The sequence below is a fragment of the Camarhynchus parvulus genome, chromosome 6, assembly GCF_901933205.1.
Source record: "Camarhynchus parvulus chromosome 6, STF_HiC, whole genome shotgun sequence".
NCBI classification, from domain to species: domain Eukaryota; kingdom Metazoa; phylum Chordata; class Aves; order Passeriformes; family Thraupidae; genus Camarhynchus; species Camarhynchus parvulus.
In genome coordinates this window covers 24873301-24890963 of record NC_044576.1, presented here as the reverse complement: position 1 = coordinate 24890963, position 17663 = coordinate 24873301, and the positions used below count along the sequence as shown (strand labels likewise).

The 17663-nt window shown below is 40.7% G+C and overlaps 1 protein-coding gene across 2 annotated transcripts in view; it reads left to right on the top strand.

The window, feature by feature from the left end:
• Positions 1-17663, top strand: part of SORCS1 (sortilin related VPS10 domain containing receptor 1) — a 255913-nt gene that overhangs the window by 79336 nt on the left and 158914 nt on the right. For both annotated transcript variants that reach the window (XM_030950888.1, XM_030950889.1), the window contains exon 2: positions 1931-1998. In XM_030950888.1, coding sequence (XP_030806748.1) covers positions 1931-1998 — 68 coding nt within the window. The remainder of the gene's footprint in view (positions 1-1930; positions 1999-17663) is intronic.

The window sequence follows — 17663 nt, the reverse complement described above, 5'->3', positions numbered from 1 at the left end:
CCCCAGGAGCTGCACTGTAGCCATGATATTTTCTAAAAAATCCTTTCCTTAGGATTTTTTCTCCTGAGCAGCTGAGAGGCCTCAGGAACAAAATGTAAACAATGATTATCTGCTGCTGTGGAATGCAACAGGTGGATCTGTGATTGGTCTCATGTGGTTGTTTCTAATTAGTGGCCAATCACATTCCAGCTGTCCAGACTATCTCAGTCAGTCACAAGCTTTTGTTATCATTCCATTCCTTTTTCTATTCTTAGCTAGCCTTCTGATGAAATCCTTTCTTCTATTCTTTTAGTATAGTTTTAATATAATATATATCATAAAATAATAAATCAAGCCTTCTGAAACATGGAGTCAGATCCTCATCTCTTCCCTCACCCTGAGACCCCTGTGAACACGCACGCTGCACATGACTTGTGTTCGTGCAGATAGGAAATGCTTTGGGCAGCCTTTCTCCATGCTGGGGGTGATTTAGGAGTTGTGCTGTAGAGAGGGATGTCAGAGGTATGTTCTCTGCCCCTGTACTGCTCTTTCTGCTGTCTCCTGTGCTGCTGTGTGTATTGGAAGGAGATAATTACTGTTGTGCTGTTTCAGGGTGTGTAAGAGATAGATGGGCTCTGGGTTTGGAAAAGGCAGTGTTGAGGTCTGTTCCTCCTCATGTGCAATTCTGTGCCAAGCTGGTGCCAGCTGGCATTGGGCTGATGGGCTCTGAACTTCCTGCAGTCCTTTGCTGCTCAGCCAAATTGGTTGGATTTAACAATTTCATCAAGGGACCAGAGGGATTGTGTGTCTGTGAGCCTCATTTCTTAGAACCCAGGCTGAAAATAAGAGGTATATAGATCAGAGGTTTTGTCAGGTAAGAGTTGGGTCTCTAATTTACTGTGGTTTTAATGGGATAGGGAGGAGGATAAGATATACGGTGAGCTGGCAGGGAGACATGCAAAATAAATTAGTAGCAATAATAATGGCCTGGTAGTTTGTCCCAATTGTAGATCTTGTTAAAGAAGCCTATCATCTTAAAAGTCAGAAATAAGTTCTTAAAGACACTAACAAAAGAGCAGGCTGAAATCTTTTGCTGCAAATTCTTTTTGCTAAAATTCCCTTCCTCCCCCTGGTAAGATAATTTTATTCTAGAAGTACCTGCTTTGGCAGGAGGGAAAAACTCTTTATCAAAAGAGCTAATAAAAGTCATAAACTTGGAAACACTTCCATTCTGGTTAAACCTAAAACTTTTCAGTGAAGTTATAGAAACATTGGTTGTTAGAGATATTTGAAGGTCCTCAGTTCAACCTCTTACTCAAAGCAGTGTTATCACCAGCTATAGATCAGGTCAGCCATGACTTTGTCTAGCCAGGTGTTCAAAAACTCCAAGGATGGAGGCTTTACAGATGTTCTGGGTAGTCTGCCCAGGTGTTGAACTAATACCGTTATTGAGATTTTTCCTGATGTCCAGCCAGTCCAGTGGTGATCATCTGCTTGTGTCAAATCATCTGGTGCAACCAGAAAGTGTTTGACTGGAGACAGGCCAGTGGGTTATCTGTGCACTACAGCTATGAAAAGGATCAGCAGGCTCAGTGTCTGTGAAACAGAGCAGAAAATAGTCACTATTTATACTGCATGCAAGATCTCCTCTTGTATCCTGAAACTCTGTCTAGATCTGAACTCATTCCCACTGCACTCTGCCTCCTGGGGTTAAGGGAAGAACATGTTGGTGATGTCATGCAGAGGAACTGAACAAAAAAAAGGGCCAAAAAAGGTCTCAACATATATCTCTGCAAATTCTTTCCATGTCAGTTTAGGCAATTGCTTTTAACAATTCATTCAATTATATTAAGCACCCATTAAAGGAGTCCTAAGCCCTCCCTCGGGTCATTTCAGTTCTGTGAGATTGTAATTGTTTGAGACTAACCATGATTTCTTCTTTTGCCTTTAGGTGATACTAATTCTGACAAAGCTGTATGACTACAACCTGGGAAGCATCACAGAGAGCTCTCTTTGGAGGTATGGAGATAAATTGAGTTAATAATTACCACCTTACGTAAATAGGAAAAGCCTGATACAATTCTTTTATTGAATTTAATTGGATTTCTTCTTTAAAAGTGCTGGCAGGTTTCTAGCTAAACTTTCTCTCACTCCTGTCCTTTCATACTCAAGGACAAAAAGGCTGAAGTCTCATTGTCTTGTTTCAGCCAGATAAGGTACTTCTCAGATACTCTGTCTTTTGATTTCACCTTTCCCATCTTATTCGGATTGAAATCAACCAATTGCTTTACTTTTGGGACAACTGGACAGCCAAAAGTCTTTGTTTATAATGAAGGATCTCGAGGCTGGTCTGCCCAAATGATCCCTATGAAAAGCCAGAGTTGCTGAGGCTGAGGAAACACCTATGAGGAATGTTCAACATCTGTTGATTAGAACTGATGGGATTAGTACTAAATAATTGATTTCCACTTGTGTGAACTTGACTGCTGGACCAATTTATAGGGAGTCTTTTGAGACTTTCATGATTTAAAAGCATATCATGCACTGTGTGAACCAAAGGGAAGAGCTGGGCCATGAACAATTTCTTAAGGCAGTTATTTGGATTCAATGTGAGCAGATAGTGCCTGGATTTCTTTCTCTGAAAAATTAACCCAGGAGCTGTTTCCTCTTTCCTGTGTCCCTGGTACTACTTCCATGAGCTGAAAGGGTGGTTTTCTCATAGTTTCATCTGTGAAACTCTGGTGGGAAGCTTAGGAGTCTTGTATGCAGGTCACTGACGAAGGTGGATAGGCTGTTGGCAGCATAGAAGAAAACTTTGGGTATTTAAAACTAAAACCTCTTGTTAGAATGAACTTGTTTTAATAAACTGATATAGGAAAGGGGCTTTCTTTTGTAAGGGAGAATTTTGGGACAGAAGTAGAACAAATAAACTTTTTGCTCAAGAGCTGAGTGGGTTTTAATAAAATGAGAGAGGAGAGAATTGGTGTGAAGTGCAATCTGAACTTGGGCTATTGCTTCACCCACTGGCCTGAAAAAATAAAACCAAAACCAAACAGACTAAAACCTAAAGAAATACAGAACTTCTAGGATTTATTCTGAGCAGTAACAGGAATGCTCTGAAGTATTAGTATTTTGTGGGGTTTAAGAAATGTTTTTTCATACCATTATGGGGGATTAATCAGTCTTTTCATACACCTTGCTGCTTGACTTTCTATTCCTTTGTCTTTACTATGGTGTATGCACACCTGAAGGGTCTTTTGGGACTGTGGCTTTGGCAATATTTTTCTACATTGAGTTTGTGCTAGATTGTTTAATTTTTCAATGGTTTTGAAAAAGAATATTCATAAATGCAAAAAATATTTTCATTTTCTCTGACTACCCTAAGTGATTTCACCATGAGGACTGCTCATGTCTCCTTTGTCAGTCCCAGCAGAAGTTATGACATTTCAGCATGCACAGGCACCTCCTTCCCCATTGCTGACAGTGCTGAAGATCTGCTTCTGTCATGCAGGATTGTGTTGAGGTGCTATTTTCTGACTGAAACTAGGACAGTCACATCAGAGTGGAAAGCACAGTTCCTGATGAGATGTATGAATGCAGCACAAAACTGTGCTGATGGCCTTATGCTCTTTTCTGTTTCTGTGGAGCATTCCACAATGGCACAAAATTTTGCCATGGTTAAGAAGGGAGGGATTGTGTGGCTGTCACTGGAGGATGTAACAGATAGCTGGGACCCCAGCAGTGTTGCAGTCCTAGAGTGAGTGCAGGGCACTTTTCCTGACCTCAGTCCTAATCCCAGAATGTGATTAACAACATAAAAATAGCATGATTGTTTCCTCTACTCTGGAATTCCGTTACTAAAAACTGTCTGATGAAAAGTAAAAATCTGAGTATTTTACGAAAAATAATTCTCATTCTATTTAGCACCAGTAATTACACACTCCTGATCTTAGTATTCCATAAAATTAGCCTGATTCCAATTCTGGGATTTTACAGTTTCTTGATTCTTGTATGAGCTTCCTCAAGAGTACATCAGCCAGTGGCAAGGAACAGGGATGAAATCACACTGCTTTTCCTGTTTATTCTTCCCAATTTCTATGCCTGCTCTCTTCAGGTCTGCTTCTAAAAGTACCAGATGTCAAAATATTAATTGGGAGAAACATTCATTAGTCATTTATGTCTCTGGTACCTCTGGCAAGCAGAGCAGGAGAGGGACAAGAGGAGAAAACAGGACTTGGAAGGAGATATGAGGAGTTGTGCAGCTGCTTTGCAGGTCCCAGGGAGGCTCAAAGCTGAGGGTGTGTGCAGCTCCCACATGATGTCCAAAGCTCACACATGTGCCAAACCGGCTGGCACCAAGACCATATGAAACTGATTATCATGTCTGACCTTCCTTCTAGTATTATACTAGCTTTCTTTCTTAAGGTTTAAGTCACCCTCAGCCTTCAGGGTAAGGTGTATGAGGAGCTGAATAATTTTCTTTTTGTTTTAGTATATACCAGAGGATTAACATTCCATGAGCTGACCTTCTCAGTGTCTTTTGGAGTGTGCTAAAATTTTTAGTACCTGTGACATCTTAGAACAAGGAATTCCATAAATTATTTGAGGAATCACTTGTCTTACTTTGAACCCCTCAGCTTCACTTGGCATATGTCACTTATCAGGACTTGATTGCATTTGTATGGCCAACCATCTAGAATCCCTGGGAAATGCTTTGAACTGGGAAATGCTGGAGAACCACAATCAATCCACTTGTCTTTGCAGTGCTCCATTATTTGTGGTTGACTCTTAAGTGCTTATGGCTGCTCTGGAAATTCCTTGGATTTTCCTCGCTCCTGTTACCTTCAGCAAGCCTGTGCTGGTTCATTGTGCTCTGTCCTGAGTCTGGCTCTGCTGTTAAATCCCCCCTCACCATGCAGCCAAGCCTTCAGATCACTGGTAAATATGCCTATGAAGATCCCAGGACAACTTCTCTGTTCTTAATCTATGGAAAGAAATGGTGAGGTGGGCATGTCTTACAATTCTGTGTACCTCAAAGAGGTTATTAGCTATTGCTCCTTTTGGCTGCTTAAGTGACATGTTATTTTAAATCTCCCTGCTTCTTTGAAAAGACTAGAACAAAAATAGGTTTGAGAGAAGGGGTGAAACATATCATGCAATTTATTTTATGCCTCTGGGTTTCATTCTGGGGAATGGAAGAGAACATCATCTCATGTCTGGTTTGCTTTCTGGTATCAGGAGTTCTGTTTCTGAAGGATAGAGGGGAAAGGTAGTTTTGCAGGTACCCACAGCTGAAGAGGAATCTGTCTTGAATACATGGCAAAGAAATCCCACTTCCGCCTCCTGTGCTGAGTGCACTCTCCAAAGGTTGATGAGTGATGAGGGGCTGTAGAAGCGTGTTACTGACACGAGTAATTTGTGCAATAGCCGGTTATGAACACATCTGTCATTCCAAAGTGTATTTGGGTGATTTAAGCATTTTTACTGATGGGACTGTAACCACCTATAACCCAACCATGCCACTGCCTACAGGATATGAATCCATCCTCTTTATAAACACTTTACTTCCTGCTAGGATTACATTTCTTTATTTCTCAGCAAGTTTACTATAGCTGGCTGCAGCAGTAATGGGTGGAGATCATCCTTCCAAAACTACTGACAAGTTAAAAGGCCACTGGTGACAGACATGAAGGGATGAAATACAGTAAGAGAAAAGAGACAGGAAAAATCTGTATAATCTTCTAGATTGTTAAGGCTCTGTGTGCACTGAGCTTTGGATGGCAAGTGAGTTGCTGCTTCTGTACATGATAACTGAAATTTTGCATCAGGCTGGGCCTGACTTTATACCGTTATCCTCTCAGCAGACTTTTTCCACAGTTTTAGTTGAGAACTTTTTATTTACTTTTTGTTATTCTTTTTATAGAAGAGAAAGAAAATGGAGAAGGAAAGATTATCTGTCACTGAGCAATTAACTGAGTGTATTGGATTTATTTCTCTTCCTCCCATAGATATCTCTCAGATCAAAAAGAGGATTAAGCTGTGAGAGTTAGGAGAAGATGTTTTTACCACTGGAGTAAGATAAGCTTGCATTTCAAATAAATAAAAATGTCAGAATTGTGTGCACGGTATCCATGAGCTGTAGACAGCTGTGGGAGGACTAATCTTTTCCTGTTTGTGTTAATATGATGCTCTGGAAAGATGTGCATGAGCAACACTTTCCCTCAGGATCTTGAGAGGCTCTCAAGCCATGAGTGCTCCCATTCGCCTCTTTGCCTTCTTATTGCTCTGTATTTGGTCACAAATGAGACATTTCCTGGAACTTTGTATAAAAATAACAGTAATTAAACTTTCCTTTTCAGCCAGAATTTAGGAAGATGTAGAGTTTGCTTAGTGTGAGAATATTTTAAATCATAATCTGTTGCTGTGTTAGTTCTGGAAGCTACTGATGATAATCTTGGCGCTTCAACATTTTGCCTGAGCTCTGAACTCCCCAGTTCAGGAGTGATTATCACTTCCAACCTGCCCTTCACTGCTTCTAGTTTCTGCATTAAGGAAGCGTCAGCACAAATGCCATAAAGAAATCTCAAGGATGCTGAAAAATACTTATGTAGATCTAGATTTAATTATCCATATGTAAAGTGAGGTTGTTTATAGTTGCTGGTTTTTTTTCATTCTTGGAAAGCTAAAAACGGATCTGTTTCTAGCTTTTACATGGCCTTTTTATTTAACCTTGAGCTGCTATTTTAACTCCTCCATCAATTTACTTAGCCATTCCTTACACCACCACCACTGCACATCGTGCTGCAACTCTGTCCTTTCAAGAGGGGAATTTGGGTTGTAATCCAGAGAAGAGCCAAGTTGACCCCAGCCCTGTGGCTATAAATACTAGAGGTGTTTTGAAGCCTCCCATGTTGATGTTTCTGCATTCAGTCTCCTGGCTCCTTTCCCTCTCTGCAGATCAAAACCATAGCCACACAGAACTGTTGATGTGTTTGTGGAGATTTTCTTCTCTGGACTAGAGAGTTTTTGGAACAGGAGACTTGAAAGTTTGTCTGTATTTGCTTTATGGGGAATTTCTAGGTTATGTCTGTTATTGTATTCATCCTCCTGGACCTTTTATGCAGGTTCTTTGCTTCTGTTTTGCAGATTGACTGTTTTCAACTCACATTTATCTTCTACCTGCTAAGCCACACTAATAAGGTCACAATGTGTGGTTTAGTGACACAGTGTGCTCTGCAACAGCAGATTAGGGTCTTTTAGCTGAAGTAGGAGGTAGGAGAAGCAAATACATATGAGAGGAACTGAAAAAGTGAGGGGAAGGAAAGTCTCATTAAGCACATTTTAGCCAGCAGTTTTGTGGGAAAAAGGAACTTGAAAAGGACTATTTGAAAGGCTTTTATCTATAAATACAGTGTCCCAGCTGCCCAGTGTAAGTCACTTTTCTTAAATGAATATCAGAGCTTGATAAATGCTGCTACATTATCTCCCATGGGCTTTTAGTGACTTTGTAACAATGACATTTCCTTGTGTCTTTGGTTTAATCCTTTTTCATTTTCTCCCCTGCAAATGTAGGAGCCTCTGGCTGGTCTGTGTACAGATGCTGGAGGGTTTCTGGGAGAGGGAAGAATGGGTTTGCACACTCAGCTGTTCATGTAGGAAGCAGTAGCTTTTTGTGGTTTGATCACAGTGGGAGATCTGCCTGCACTGCAAGTGGGCTGAGAACGTGGATCTTTGTGCCCTGAGCGTGGAGCTCAGTGCAGCCTTTCTCCTGTGTGGGGACACTCTGTTCAGCCATCAGGACCACATGGGACCCAACGCTTTATAGAGCGACCAGTTTTTGTACCTAAGAGGGCTCATTTAACCCTGGTGACTAACAGTAATAAAAACTTCTAGCACAGTCAACTCTTCCACTTGGCTGCCAAAGTTTCCTTGGGTGTTCTTTTTGTAATCAAAACCAGCCCCAATAAAGATGAAGGGTGGGGAGGGGCAACTACCAACCAATCAAAAAAAAGTGCACCCAAACCTGCCCCAAATGACCTACTTAGGAAACAACCCACAGCAGAACCTTAGCAGGAAACTTAAGTTTTTTTGAATTTTACCAGTTTTGCATTCCCTAAAGAATAAGGGTCAGTAAAACCATTGCATTTTGTGGTGGCATATCGTATGTTTGTGTAATCAATCTCATGCAAATTCTGCCTTGACTTATCTTGAAGAGTCATATCCTGATATTATGAAGGATCAGATTCAGTTGAGGATTTAGTGATGTACTTCTCACTCCCTGGTCTGTGAGGATAAAATATTCAGCACTAATGACGATGTAAATTTATTAAGCCTATTAAAAATTTGTTCTCTGTTGCAACCAGTCATGAAATGTAGGAGTGTTATCAAGTAAATCAGAAAGAATCCAAATCCATTTTCTGCATGAAAGAAACATGTAAATCAAGATAATGAATATTAATGCTGACATATATTAGCAATATACTGTAAATAACAAATGCACCACATTCATGCCACTTAAAAGGCATACAGTGTTTCAATGTGCCTTGTCGTTCTTACTCTGCAAATTAGATTATGAACTTCCATATCTGTTTCTGAGGCTGTACCTGTTTGCTCAAATGATGTTGGTAAAACATAACAGAAATATCTCTGGTTCTGGTCCACAGGGTTCATCTGTCTGCTGTGGCTGTGTAATAACTGCAGACAAGCTAGACTGGAGCTGATGTCTAGGGGGAAAGACAAACCACACAGTACTCACCAGTTCATAAACAGAAAGTAGAACACCCTTTGTGTTCTGGTATTTCCATTCCTGTCATATCTCCATGCAGTCATTTTGCAGAGCTGGGTAAAATTGTACTCATCTCTTCAGAGGGGTATATCCACTACCAATCACCAAAAGGAAGGAGTATTTTTGGGGCTGAGCTTGGGTTAACAGGGAGATACTTCAGTTAAAAGCATTATATGAGCTTGAGATCTGAACTCTAAGGTTTTCAGATCCAGGTGCCAAATATTTTTGCATCTGAACCTCAGGAATTATCCAGGCAAACAGTCAAAGCTTATTGATACTGCAGAAAGATCCAGGCATATGTCATTAGGTCTGTCTTGGAGGACTTAGTGAAGCACCTGGAAAAGATGTGCTGTAAATTTGTAAATTAAATATGTATCAATGGTATGTTTGTTGTGCAGCATAAACTGACTGCCATTTACACTGAAACATAGTGGCTTGCTTGGAACTACCTTTTTTTTTTCTGATTTCTCTAACCTACCAAAAAATAACTGGTCAGAATGGAAAAGGACAAATAAAGCTCACAATTAATCAATTAATGCTTTCAATAATGGTAGTAAAGTTGCCTTTTGAGTGTGATCTTGCCAGTGGTTCCTGTGTTGTGGCTGTGGCTGATCCTGCCAGTGGCTGCTGTGCTTGTGGGTTGGGGTTTGTGTCAAAGTAGGACATCAAGGCATGAGCTGTTTGGCAGGAAGGCACAGAGTCCTTGAGGAAGGCTGAAGCTGCTGGTTGAGACTCAGATCTGTGTGTGCACAGATATTGTGCAGGTCCCTGGACCAGCTAGGGCAAGGAAGGGTCACTTTGCCCTTGTCATTAGGAAGGTACCCTTTGAGGGTCTGTGTGTACTCAGCACTGGGAAAGTTTGTGTGACAGGAACAATCTGAGGGAGACTCAATTCCTGGTGAGCAAGGAATTAATTTGCAGCTCGAGTTCCCCTTTTGTAGGAGGAGGCATGGGGGAATTCAGGAACTTTTCTCTCCTGTCTGGCAGCTCCCTGCTGCTATTATGCCAAGTCATTTCACTGGTGAGATGCGTTGAGAGGCAGAGGAAGATGTATCCTCCTGATTATGAACATCACTTGTAATGTGCTCTGAAGTGATACTGTGCTTTGCCAGTGGGAGGTAAAAAGCCATTTCTTTTCACCCATTTCCCCCTATCCCCCAAATGAGTTTCTTCTGCAAGGAAGTTGTGAATTTACCTAGCATCCATTGTAGTGTGTGCTGTGTAGTTGGGTGTGAAGATAAAATCTCTTTTCAATGATTCTGCAATCTAGATAGGTGGGAGTATCTATGAGAGTTGCTGAGTTGAGAAGGAATAGGAATTCAGAAACATCACATGTATTGTGCATTAAATGACTTCATGAGGAGATAGAGACTGATGTCTGATCTTTCTCCAAGGCAAATTTTTTGCAGAAAGAGTGTTGTTCATTCTACTAATGTACTTTTACTGCTGCATTTTATGGGTATGTACATATCTGTGTAGGTGTTCCCATTAATTTTCTTCTGGTTTTCCTTCGAGCCTGAGCTGCTGGAATTGGGTGGTTGCTCAGAATCTCAGCTTTTCTGTGGTAGGAGAAAGCCCCACTCCATGGTTTTCACACAGTGAAGAGAGAATTGAATAGCTTCAATTGCTGTACAGATGGGAAAGCCCAAACACAGACTCTTCACACTTAGTTCCTTAGAGCTTTTTTCTTAATTGCTTGAAGTATCTTAGCTGTGAAGACAAATTGGGATAGGACGGAAGTGGGATAAAAATGCAGTGGGTTCCTCAATGAACTGAGCATGTTGGTATCTCTGTCATACCAAAGGCTAAGGTTCAGCTCTGGTCAGGCCAAGCAGAACCTTGGCTCTGCTTTCCTGAAAACCAGCTGAATGCTGGCCGTTGGCTTGTATGGTTACACTGTCCAGCATTAAAAAAAAAACCATACAGTTATTTTACTGGACTTCTGTTAAGTGTTTACTTTTGATAAAATTAGAGGTTTTTTTCCTCTTTCATAGTTGTAATGCTACAAAGATGCTCTCTCTTCTATGGCAGAACAGGAACAAATGAGACGCCCCCTCAAAGTTAATGGGGAGCTGTGTATTTCCTATATATTTAGGGGGAAACGAAGCTGGATGGAAAGGACACATAGACTGAAGAGATGGTATTTTCCTTGTCACTAATAGTCAGGCCCAGCAGGCCCTGACTGCCTGTCTTGAGCTGCTGGGAGATTTTTGTTAAGCTGCTGGCTTTATAATCTGCACAGCACTCAGCTGCCAGTCTGATGGGCCCTGTAACCTCTGGGGAAAAAGGGATGCAGTCAAAATCAGGCCAACATTGTCTTTCTGTATTTGAATAGAAAACCTTTTTCAAATAACCTGAAAGGGAAACAGGAGGCCAGAACAACTGTCTGTTTAATTACCCTTCTGTAATACAGCAAGATAAAAGGAATTTTCAGGCAGCTCTAAGCTCCCATTCTGCTTTACCAACAAGTCACTGTTTTCTTACTGATAGTTCAGTGTTTACATTGTCAGCTCCAAAAGATCAATTTAGGAGGCTGAAAATGCCACATTTTTATTCTCCTTTATTTCTCCAGTGTTTAGAGCTGTGGAATGAGAAGGACAGCTCTGAGTCCTGGCCTTCCTACATCCAGCTTTAGGCAAGCTTCTTCAACACTGCATGTGGGTAATGGGGTTATGTTACCTGCCCGTCTACACGAGCTGAGGGTTTTGGATTAAACTGGTTAATGAAATCCAGTCTTGGAAGAGTGAGAGTGGAGAAACCTACATAAACCTACAGTCTCTATCCATGGCTGAAGCCTAACAGAGATTTGATCCATGCTTTACCAAGCCAGATGTCTGATATATTCTCTTCCCCTGCCTAAGAGATCCATGAGAAACTCTTGTATGTCTTTGCAGGCAGAGTGGATTGTCATCTTTGGGTCAATGTGTGATATTGTTAATTTGGATTTTGCCTCAACAGAGGCTAATCCTTGCAAAAGAATAAGAAATGAGAACCAAACCCATTCCTTTTAAACTCCTTCAAAGGAGTTTAAACACCACAGATGTTTTATGACCACAGACTGTATGCCAATGCTGAGAAAAGCACTAGAGGTAGCAGCAACATGAAATTTTTATTTTCTTTATGAAATATGAAAAAAGCTTTTTTTTTTCCTAATTGTGTTTGTAACTTTTCAGTTCCTCTGTTCATCTGTTTCCTGTGAGGTGAGGGAGGCAGAATTAGAGCCTTTCTGTTCCTCCTTGGTGGGGCTGCCTAAGTGAAAGCAGTGCCATTCTGTGGAGTAAGTAATAATGTGAAGATTTTGCATAGTTCTTCCTCAAAATGAGTTTTCCTTGCTAGAGTTTTCAAGAGGGACTGATTTTTTCCCTAGCCTGCCTCCAGCAGTGCCCAGTAAGTGACAGCTATTAGCAGTGTTACACTTTCAATAAGAAACCTACTACCTTTGAGATAACTTTTCTTTCTTGCACTGCTGCAGTAATCAGCTTATGCCCCAAAACATGGGCTTTGATGACTTGCCATATGATGTTATTATCTAGTTAAAAATGTAAGTTATCTCATTTATAGGCTGTTGGCCCTTTCCAGTGAGCACATCTGTGGCTTGCAGGGACTCTGGCCTCCTTTGGCTGTGAGCAGTGTGCACTGACTACGGGCATTGTGGAAATATAATTTCACTTCCCTGCCAATGCTCGATGTGCTTCCTTGTTATGAGGCAGCATAAAATTTAGAGGCTAGTCACGGGGAAGGTAGTAAGAAAGAAACCCAGAGACCTCAGTAAATTTTCCTTCTAAGTGTTCCCTTTTCAAAGGTAAATGGTCTTATTCTTTGTAATCTCTCCCTGTATGTTAACAGCTTTCACAATGCTAACTCTTTTGTAAGAAAAGCACATTACAATGCCAGTCGACTTTATCTCTGGTAAGGGAGCCAAAGAAGGAAGAAGCCAATGCTCTTTTTAAAAAATTTTTCTTTATGCTCCACCAGCTACTCAGCACACGTGTATTGTAAATTCAAGATGTGGATGTTACTCAAAGAAGCAACTGTGATGTCATGAGTGTTTTAATAGCCTATGATTTATTTCCCTAAGTGCTTTATTAAGATGATGCACAACAGCATTTGGAAGCCAAATGCTGCCTTAAGAGAGACTTGGAGGAGTTATTTTCAATCTCCTGACTTTTCTTCCTCAACACAGTAATTTGTTTGATTGGAGCAAAAGGGCCCTGGATTCAGAACAGGGATTCTACTTCTTATTTAGTGTTTCTTTGTGCGTTAATCAGCCCAGTTTGTGATCTGAGAGAGCAGGAGTATGAATGAACTTACTGTGATATGAGAGAGCTGCATGATTCAGGGAACAGGATACTGGCTGGGCTTTGGAGATTGGAGTTCTGTCACTGTATGGGTTTGTGGCTGTTTGATAGCGAAATATTTGGCTAGACATAATCAAGAATCAGCAAATTCATGAGAACCAGAAGTCATGTGCAAGGAATCCTCTCCTGGCAAGGAATTTCTAATGACATTCAGGAAGGTTAGCTGTAGGTGCAGTGATATAGGGCCTCTTTGCCATTAGTCTGGTGATAAATCTGGTATAATTTCCAAGTTTTGAGACAGGTAAGGTAGTGAATCAAAATGAGACCTGAGGTAGTCACAGTGAGCAAATGGATGGCTTAGTGAGCTGAGATCACTTGAAAAAATGTATTTCAGTTTAACAAAGAATAATAGTAGGACAGGGGCTGAAGGCTGAACTTACAGGACTATGAAATATCTACTTAGAGCATGGAGAGAGACTGGACAGTGTGTAATATGCTACAAACTGGACTTCATGTCCCACTGTGAAAAGACTGAAATGCATTGATCTGATCAATGACTCTATAAGCTAAGGAGACAGGACCTGAATTTTTGAAGAAATTAGAACTTTGAAATGTTTAAGATACTGACTTGGCATGTAAAGATTTTTAAGACAGCATACAAATTTCAATAAAACTCTTCCCAAAATGGGATTTCTGGGCAAAAATTAAAGTGTCTAACTGAAATGTCAATTTGAATTAAAGAATAGGCATAAAATTAAACAGACCAGAAACATTCTTCTAAGGTCATGGATACAGCAAATGCATAAAATTGCAAGTGAACCAAATTTGGTGTCTGCTTATTAGAATAGTGACTTGGGAGGTATAACAAAGGGAAGAAGATATGAATGGTGGAATAAGGTGGCCAGATGATTACGCATGATAGGTAAAGGATGACAAATACCGATGAGAGATGGGGGAAAATCTGATTTTTGGAGCAAAGAGGATTAGACATGGTTAAGATGAGAAGGTTTGTGTGAGGACTCAGCCCTTCTGCTTGTAGAAGCTGGTATTAATTCAGTGAGCTGAGTCAAACAGCACCACTTCCCACAAGCTCCAGAAATGACTTCTGTCCAGTGATATAAAAGCAGCATCACCCTCCTGGTTAGGCTTCTCTCCTTACTATTGATATTACTTTGATGGTTACTATTACCACTTAGCTTTTTAACATCATTAAAACACAAAATAAACAGAAAAAGGGGGTGGAAATAGAGTTAATGTAGCTGTAAAATCTATTCAATCTATGTCCCATTAGAAAATAATGGTCAGTATTGTAATAAGTATAAATTCATTCCTCAGGCCCTCTATTAGTGTAATTATGAAAACACTGGGCTTGGCAGTTGGCTTCTCCTACATTCAGTAGCTATTTTTTGTTTCAAAAGAAACATGCTGAGTGAATTGGTTTAGAAAGAAGATGTAATAAAGCTCTGAGTAAACAGGGCTTGTTAATTTGCAGAATTTCTATTGAAATTGCATGAACAGAACATGTATAGAGATATAATAGCCTCATTTATATTTGTGGATTATCTCTAATGCATAGTAACTCCTGAAATGCTGATCAGTGCTCTACAAAAAAAAAGGGAAAAAAAGTGGTTTTCAGTTTGGTTTTGAAGAAAATGAAAGATCTGGAATTTTTATGCAGAGAAGCTGCATGCTGCAATTTACCCCCAAACCAAATCCATAATCCAAGTGTGTCTCATTTAACTGAGGGAATGTGTGAGGCTGTTTACTCCTGTTATAATAACTATTGCTCTAGCCTTTTTTATTATAAATAATTCCATCAAGTCATTAAGAATTGATTTCTGAACAAGGAAGATCCACTGCAGTTGTACCAAGTGGTGTTTTGGATTGAATCAAAGATCCACTTGATCCAGGATCTCCACTGTGAACCTGCAGCCGGTAAAGGTGACAAGGGTGTAAGAACAAGGCCAAGCCATGTGTGTTACTGTTTTGAGGCAGCCTTTCAACTGATACTGACTTCGGTCTCCACCACTTTTTAAATCACCAGAAGTGTTTAGTGGAGGTATTTAGTAGCCCTTGCTGGGTGTATGTGAGAGGTTTGTTTGTTTTTCTCAGAATGTATCCACCATTTGAACCGATACAATCTTTTAGTATCCAGGAGGGTGGGCAACTGGAAGGCACCCGGTGGTTGTTGGCCTCTGTCAGCTGCAGAGAATGAATTAGTGCTTGAGAAGGAAGAGGTTTTTCTGTGCCTTTAGCCATCCACTTTCTTTTTCCTACGCCTCTTTATATTTTTGAAATCTTACTGTGTGATGAATGCAAACTCACCCAGCTCTTTTTGGTCTTCTAAATGAACTGGCCACTCAGCATGTTGGAGAGTGAAAGTGGCAAAGTAGTAAATGACATAAAATTTCACTTGTGTGTAGCCTTTAGGGCAAGGAGCTTCATAAAGCAGCTGGAGAACAGAGTGTTCTTGAGTTCTATTGATTGCTCTTTAAACATTGCTTTATCCTTTCAGTGAATAAAGAAAGTAAAAAGGGTGACTTCAGAAAGCTCCATTCTGTAGTTAAGAAAAATTCTGGCCCCACTGTAAACTTGTCCTGTTGTACATTTGTATCACACTGCTTACTAGAGAATGGAAGAATGGAAGACTAAAGGAGTGATGGTTTTGGATGATCTTCACCTCTGTATTGCTTGCAGGCTGAACAGATTGTCTCTACCACCTCTGAAATATTTTTCTTTTCAGAGAAGTGGCAACAACCTTGACTCTTAAGACCCAGTTGCTTGGAACATGATTAAAAAACATCAGTTACTCCTATTTAATTTGTGGGCCTGAACCTACAGTGGGGCATTATTGGCTTCTTAGTTGAATTTTCTGAAAGAATTTGGTGGCTTCTCTTCCTTCTTCTTGTTGAACATGAGGTAGAGAATTGAATCTAGCTTCAAGATAGAACGAGCCACTCCAAAAGTACCTGTAGAAATCTTGGTCAGAAAGGAAAAAGCAGAGGAAATAAAATTCTGGTAAGCTGTGTCTTCTCTGTTGTGAGAGTGAAATCTGAAAGGCAGCATTATCTTCTGTAAGGTCTGAAGTTCACCATCTGATGGGATGAGTCAGCCTCTACTGGCTGCAAAATAGCTTTTCTCTGCTGGAAAGTTGGGGAGGAGGGGATTGTGGTTATTGCCAGCATTGTTCTCAGTTGCTGCAGGTAATGCCTTGCATGGGATGGTACCAACACTCACCCTGTCCATCTGCCCTCATGCAGAAATTCCCCCTATAACTTAGACTGATCACTGACACCTGTGTTAGCAACTTTGGGGTTGTTTTTGGTGGTGGGCTTTTTCTTAATTTGGAAAACTTTACAAAGAGGCCGTACCTCAGATTGGCACATAGAAGAAAGTACACATGGTCTAAATCTGCCTGCATAATTCCATTTATTCTGGCACCCAATTTATTTCTCATAGGAGCTGATGTCTTCCAGCTGCACCTAATGAGCTCAAATGCATCCAGGAAGGGGTAGAGGATGCTGAGTGAATCAGCAACATCTCAGATTCCTCAGAGCCTTAATTTACACGTGTATTTGGCCTACACTTGACAGTGATCATGTGCATGCTTTGACATCCCACTGGGCATTGTCATCCTGTTCTGCCACATCCTGTCCCTTCCTTTCCTTTCTGAAATGTTACTTCTCTGGCCTCCCTGCTTTTGGTGTTTTCTTTGTTAGTTTTAAGAAGCTTTAAAGATGCTCTGAAAGCTAAGTAATATATTTTTTTCTGGAACATCACACAGCATTCCAGAACTTTCTTGGACGCAGATGTCATAAACATTTGTCTTCTCAATCACTAAAGCTCTAGCAGGCTTTTATGTAATTATATAGGGCAATTACACAGACTCTCCTATAAACTATCATTAAGTCTCTGGAAAGGCTTGTGCAGATTTCAGTAAGCTTTAGGTCAGGCTCATTACCTATCCAAAAAGACAAAATTTTTGTTGTCTGATTCGTTTTGTCTTTTCTCTACCATCCATAAGACCACAAAGTTCTTTTGAATCAGTATTTGTAAAATGGCTCCTTTCTGTTTCTTTGGGCACCAACCAGTAAGGTACCACCCTTGAGCACAGCCCTTGCACTGTGGCTGTTCCAGCTGAGTATCCTGGGATTTGGGTGGATACAGCACATGGGTGAGCCCAATGCGGTGGGGAAGGAAGTGTTGCTGGCACATCAGGCAGTGGCTCTCAGGTTGCTGCCCTAATTCTTGGAGGAATTTACACCTTCTGGTGTTGGCATCCTATTTGTAGGAGAGATTTGCGGTGTGAATAGGTGCTAAAGTTAATAACAGAGATTACTGAATTTAGAGGGCTCTATGAAGAATCAGACTCAGTTGCCTCAACAATATGAACAGGGTTATCATCCACGGAATCAGAGATGTTAAGGCAGAGATAAATTTTAAGGAAGAATTTGTCTGAGGATCAAATTGGTGGGGGTGGATAAGTTTGATCAATGGCCAGCTAAGGCTGTTGTCCTTATGTGTTATTGGGGTCACTGTGCCCTCTCTGGGAGACAAAAGAGGAAGAAAAAAAATGTTAGGCATCCCTCAGGAGCTGTTAA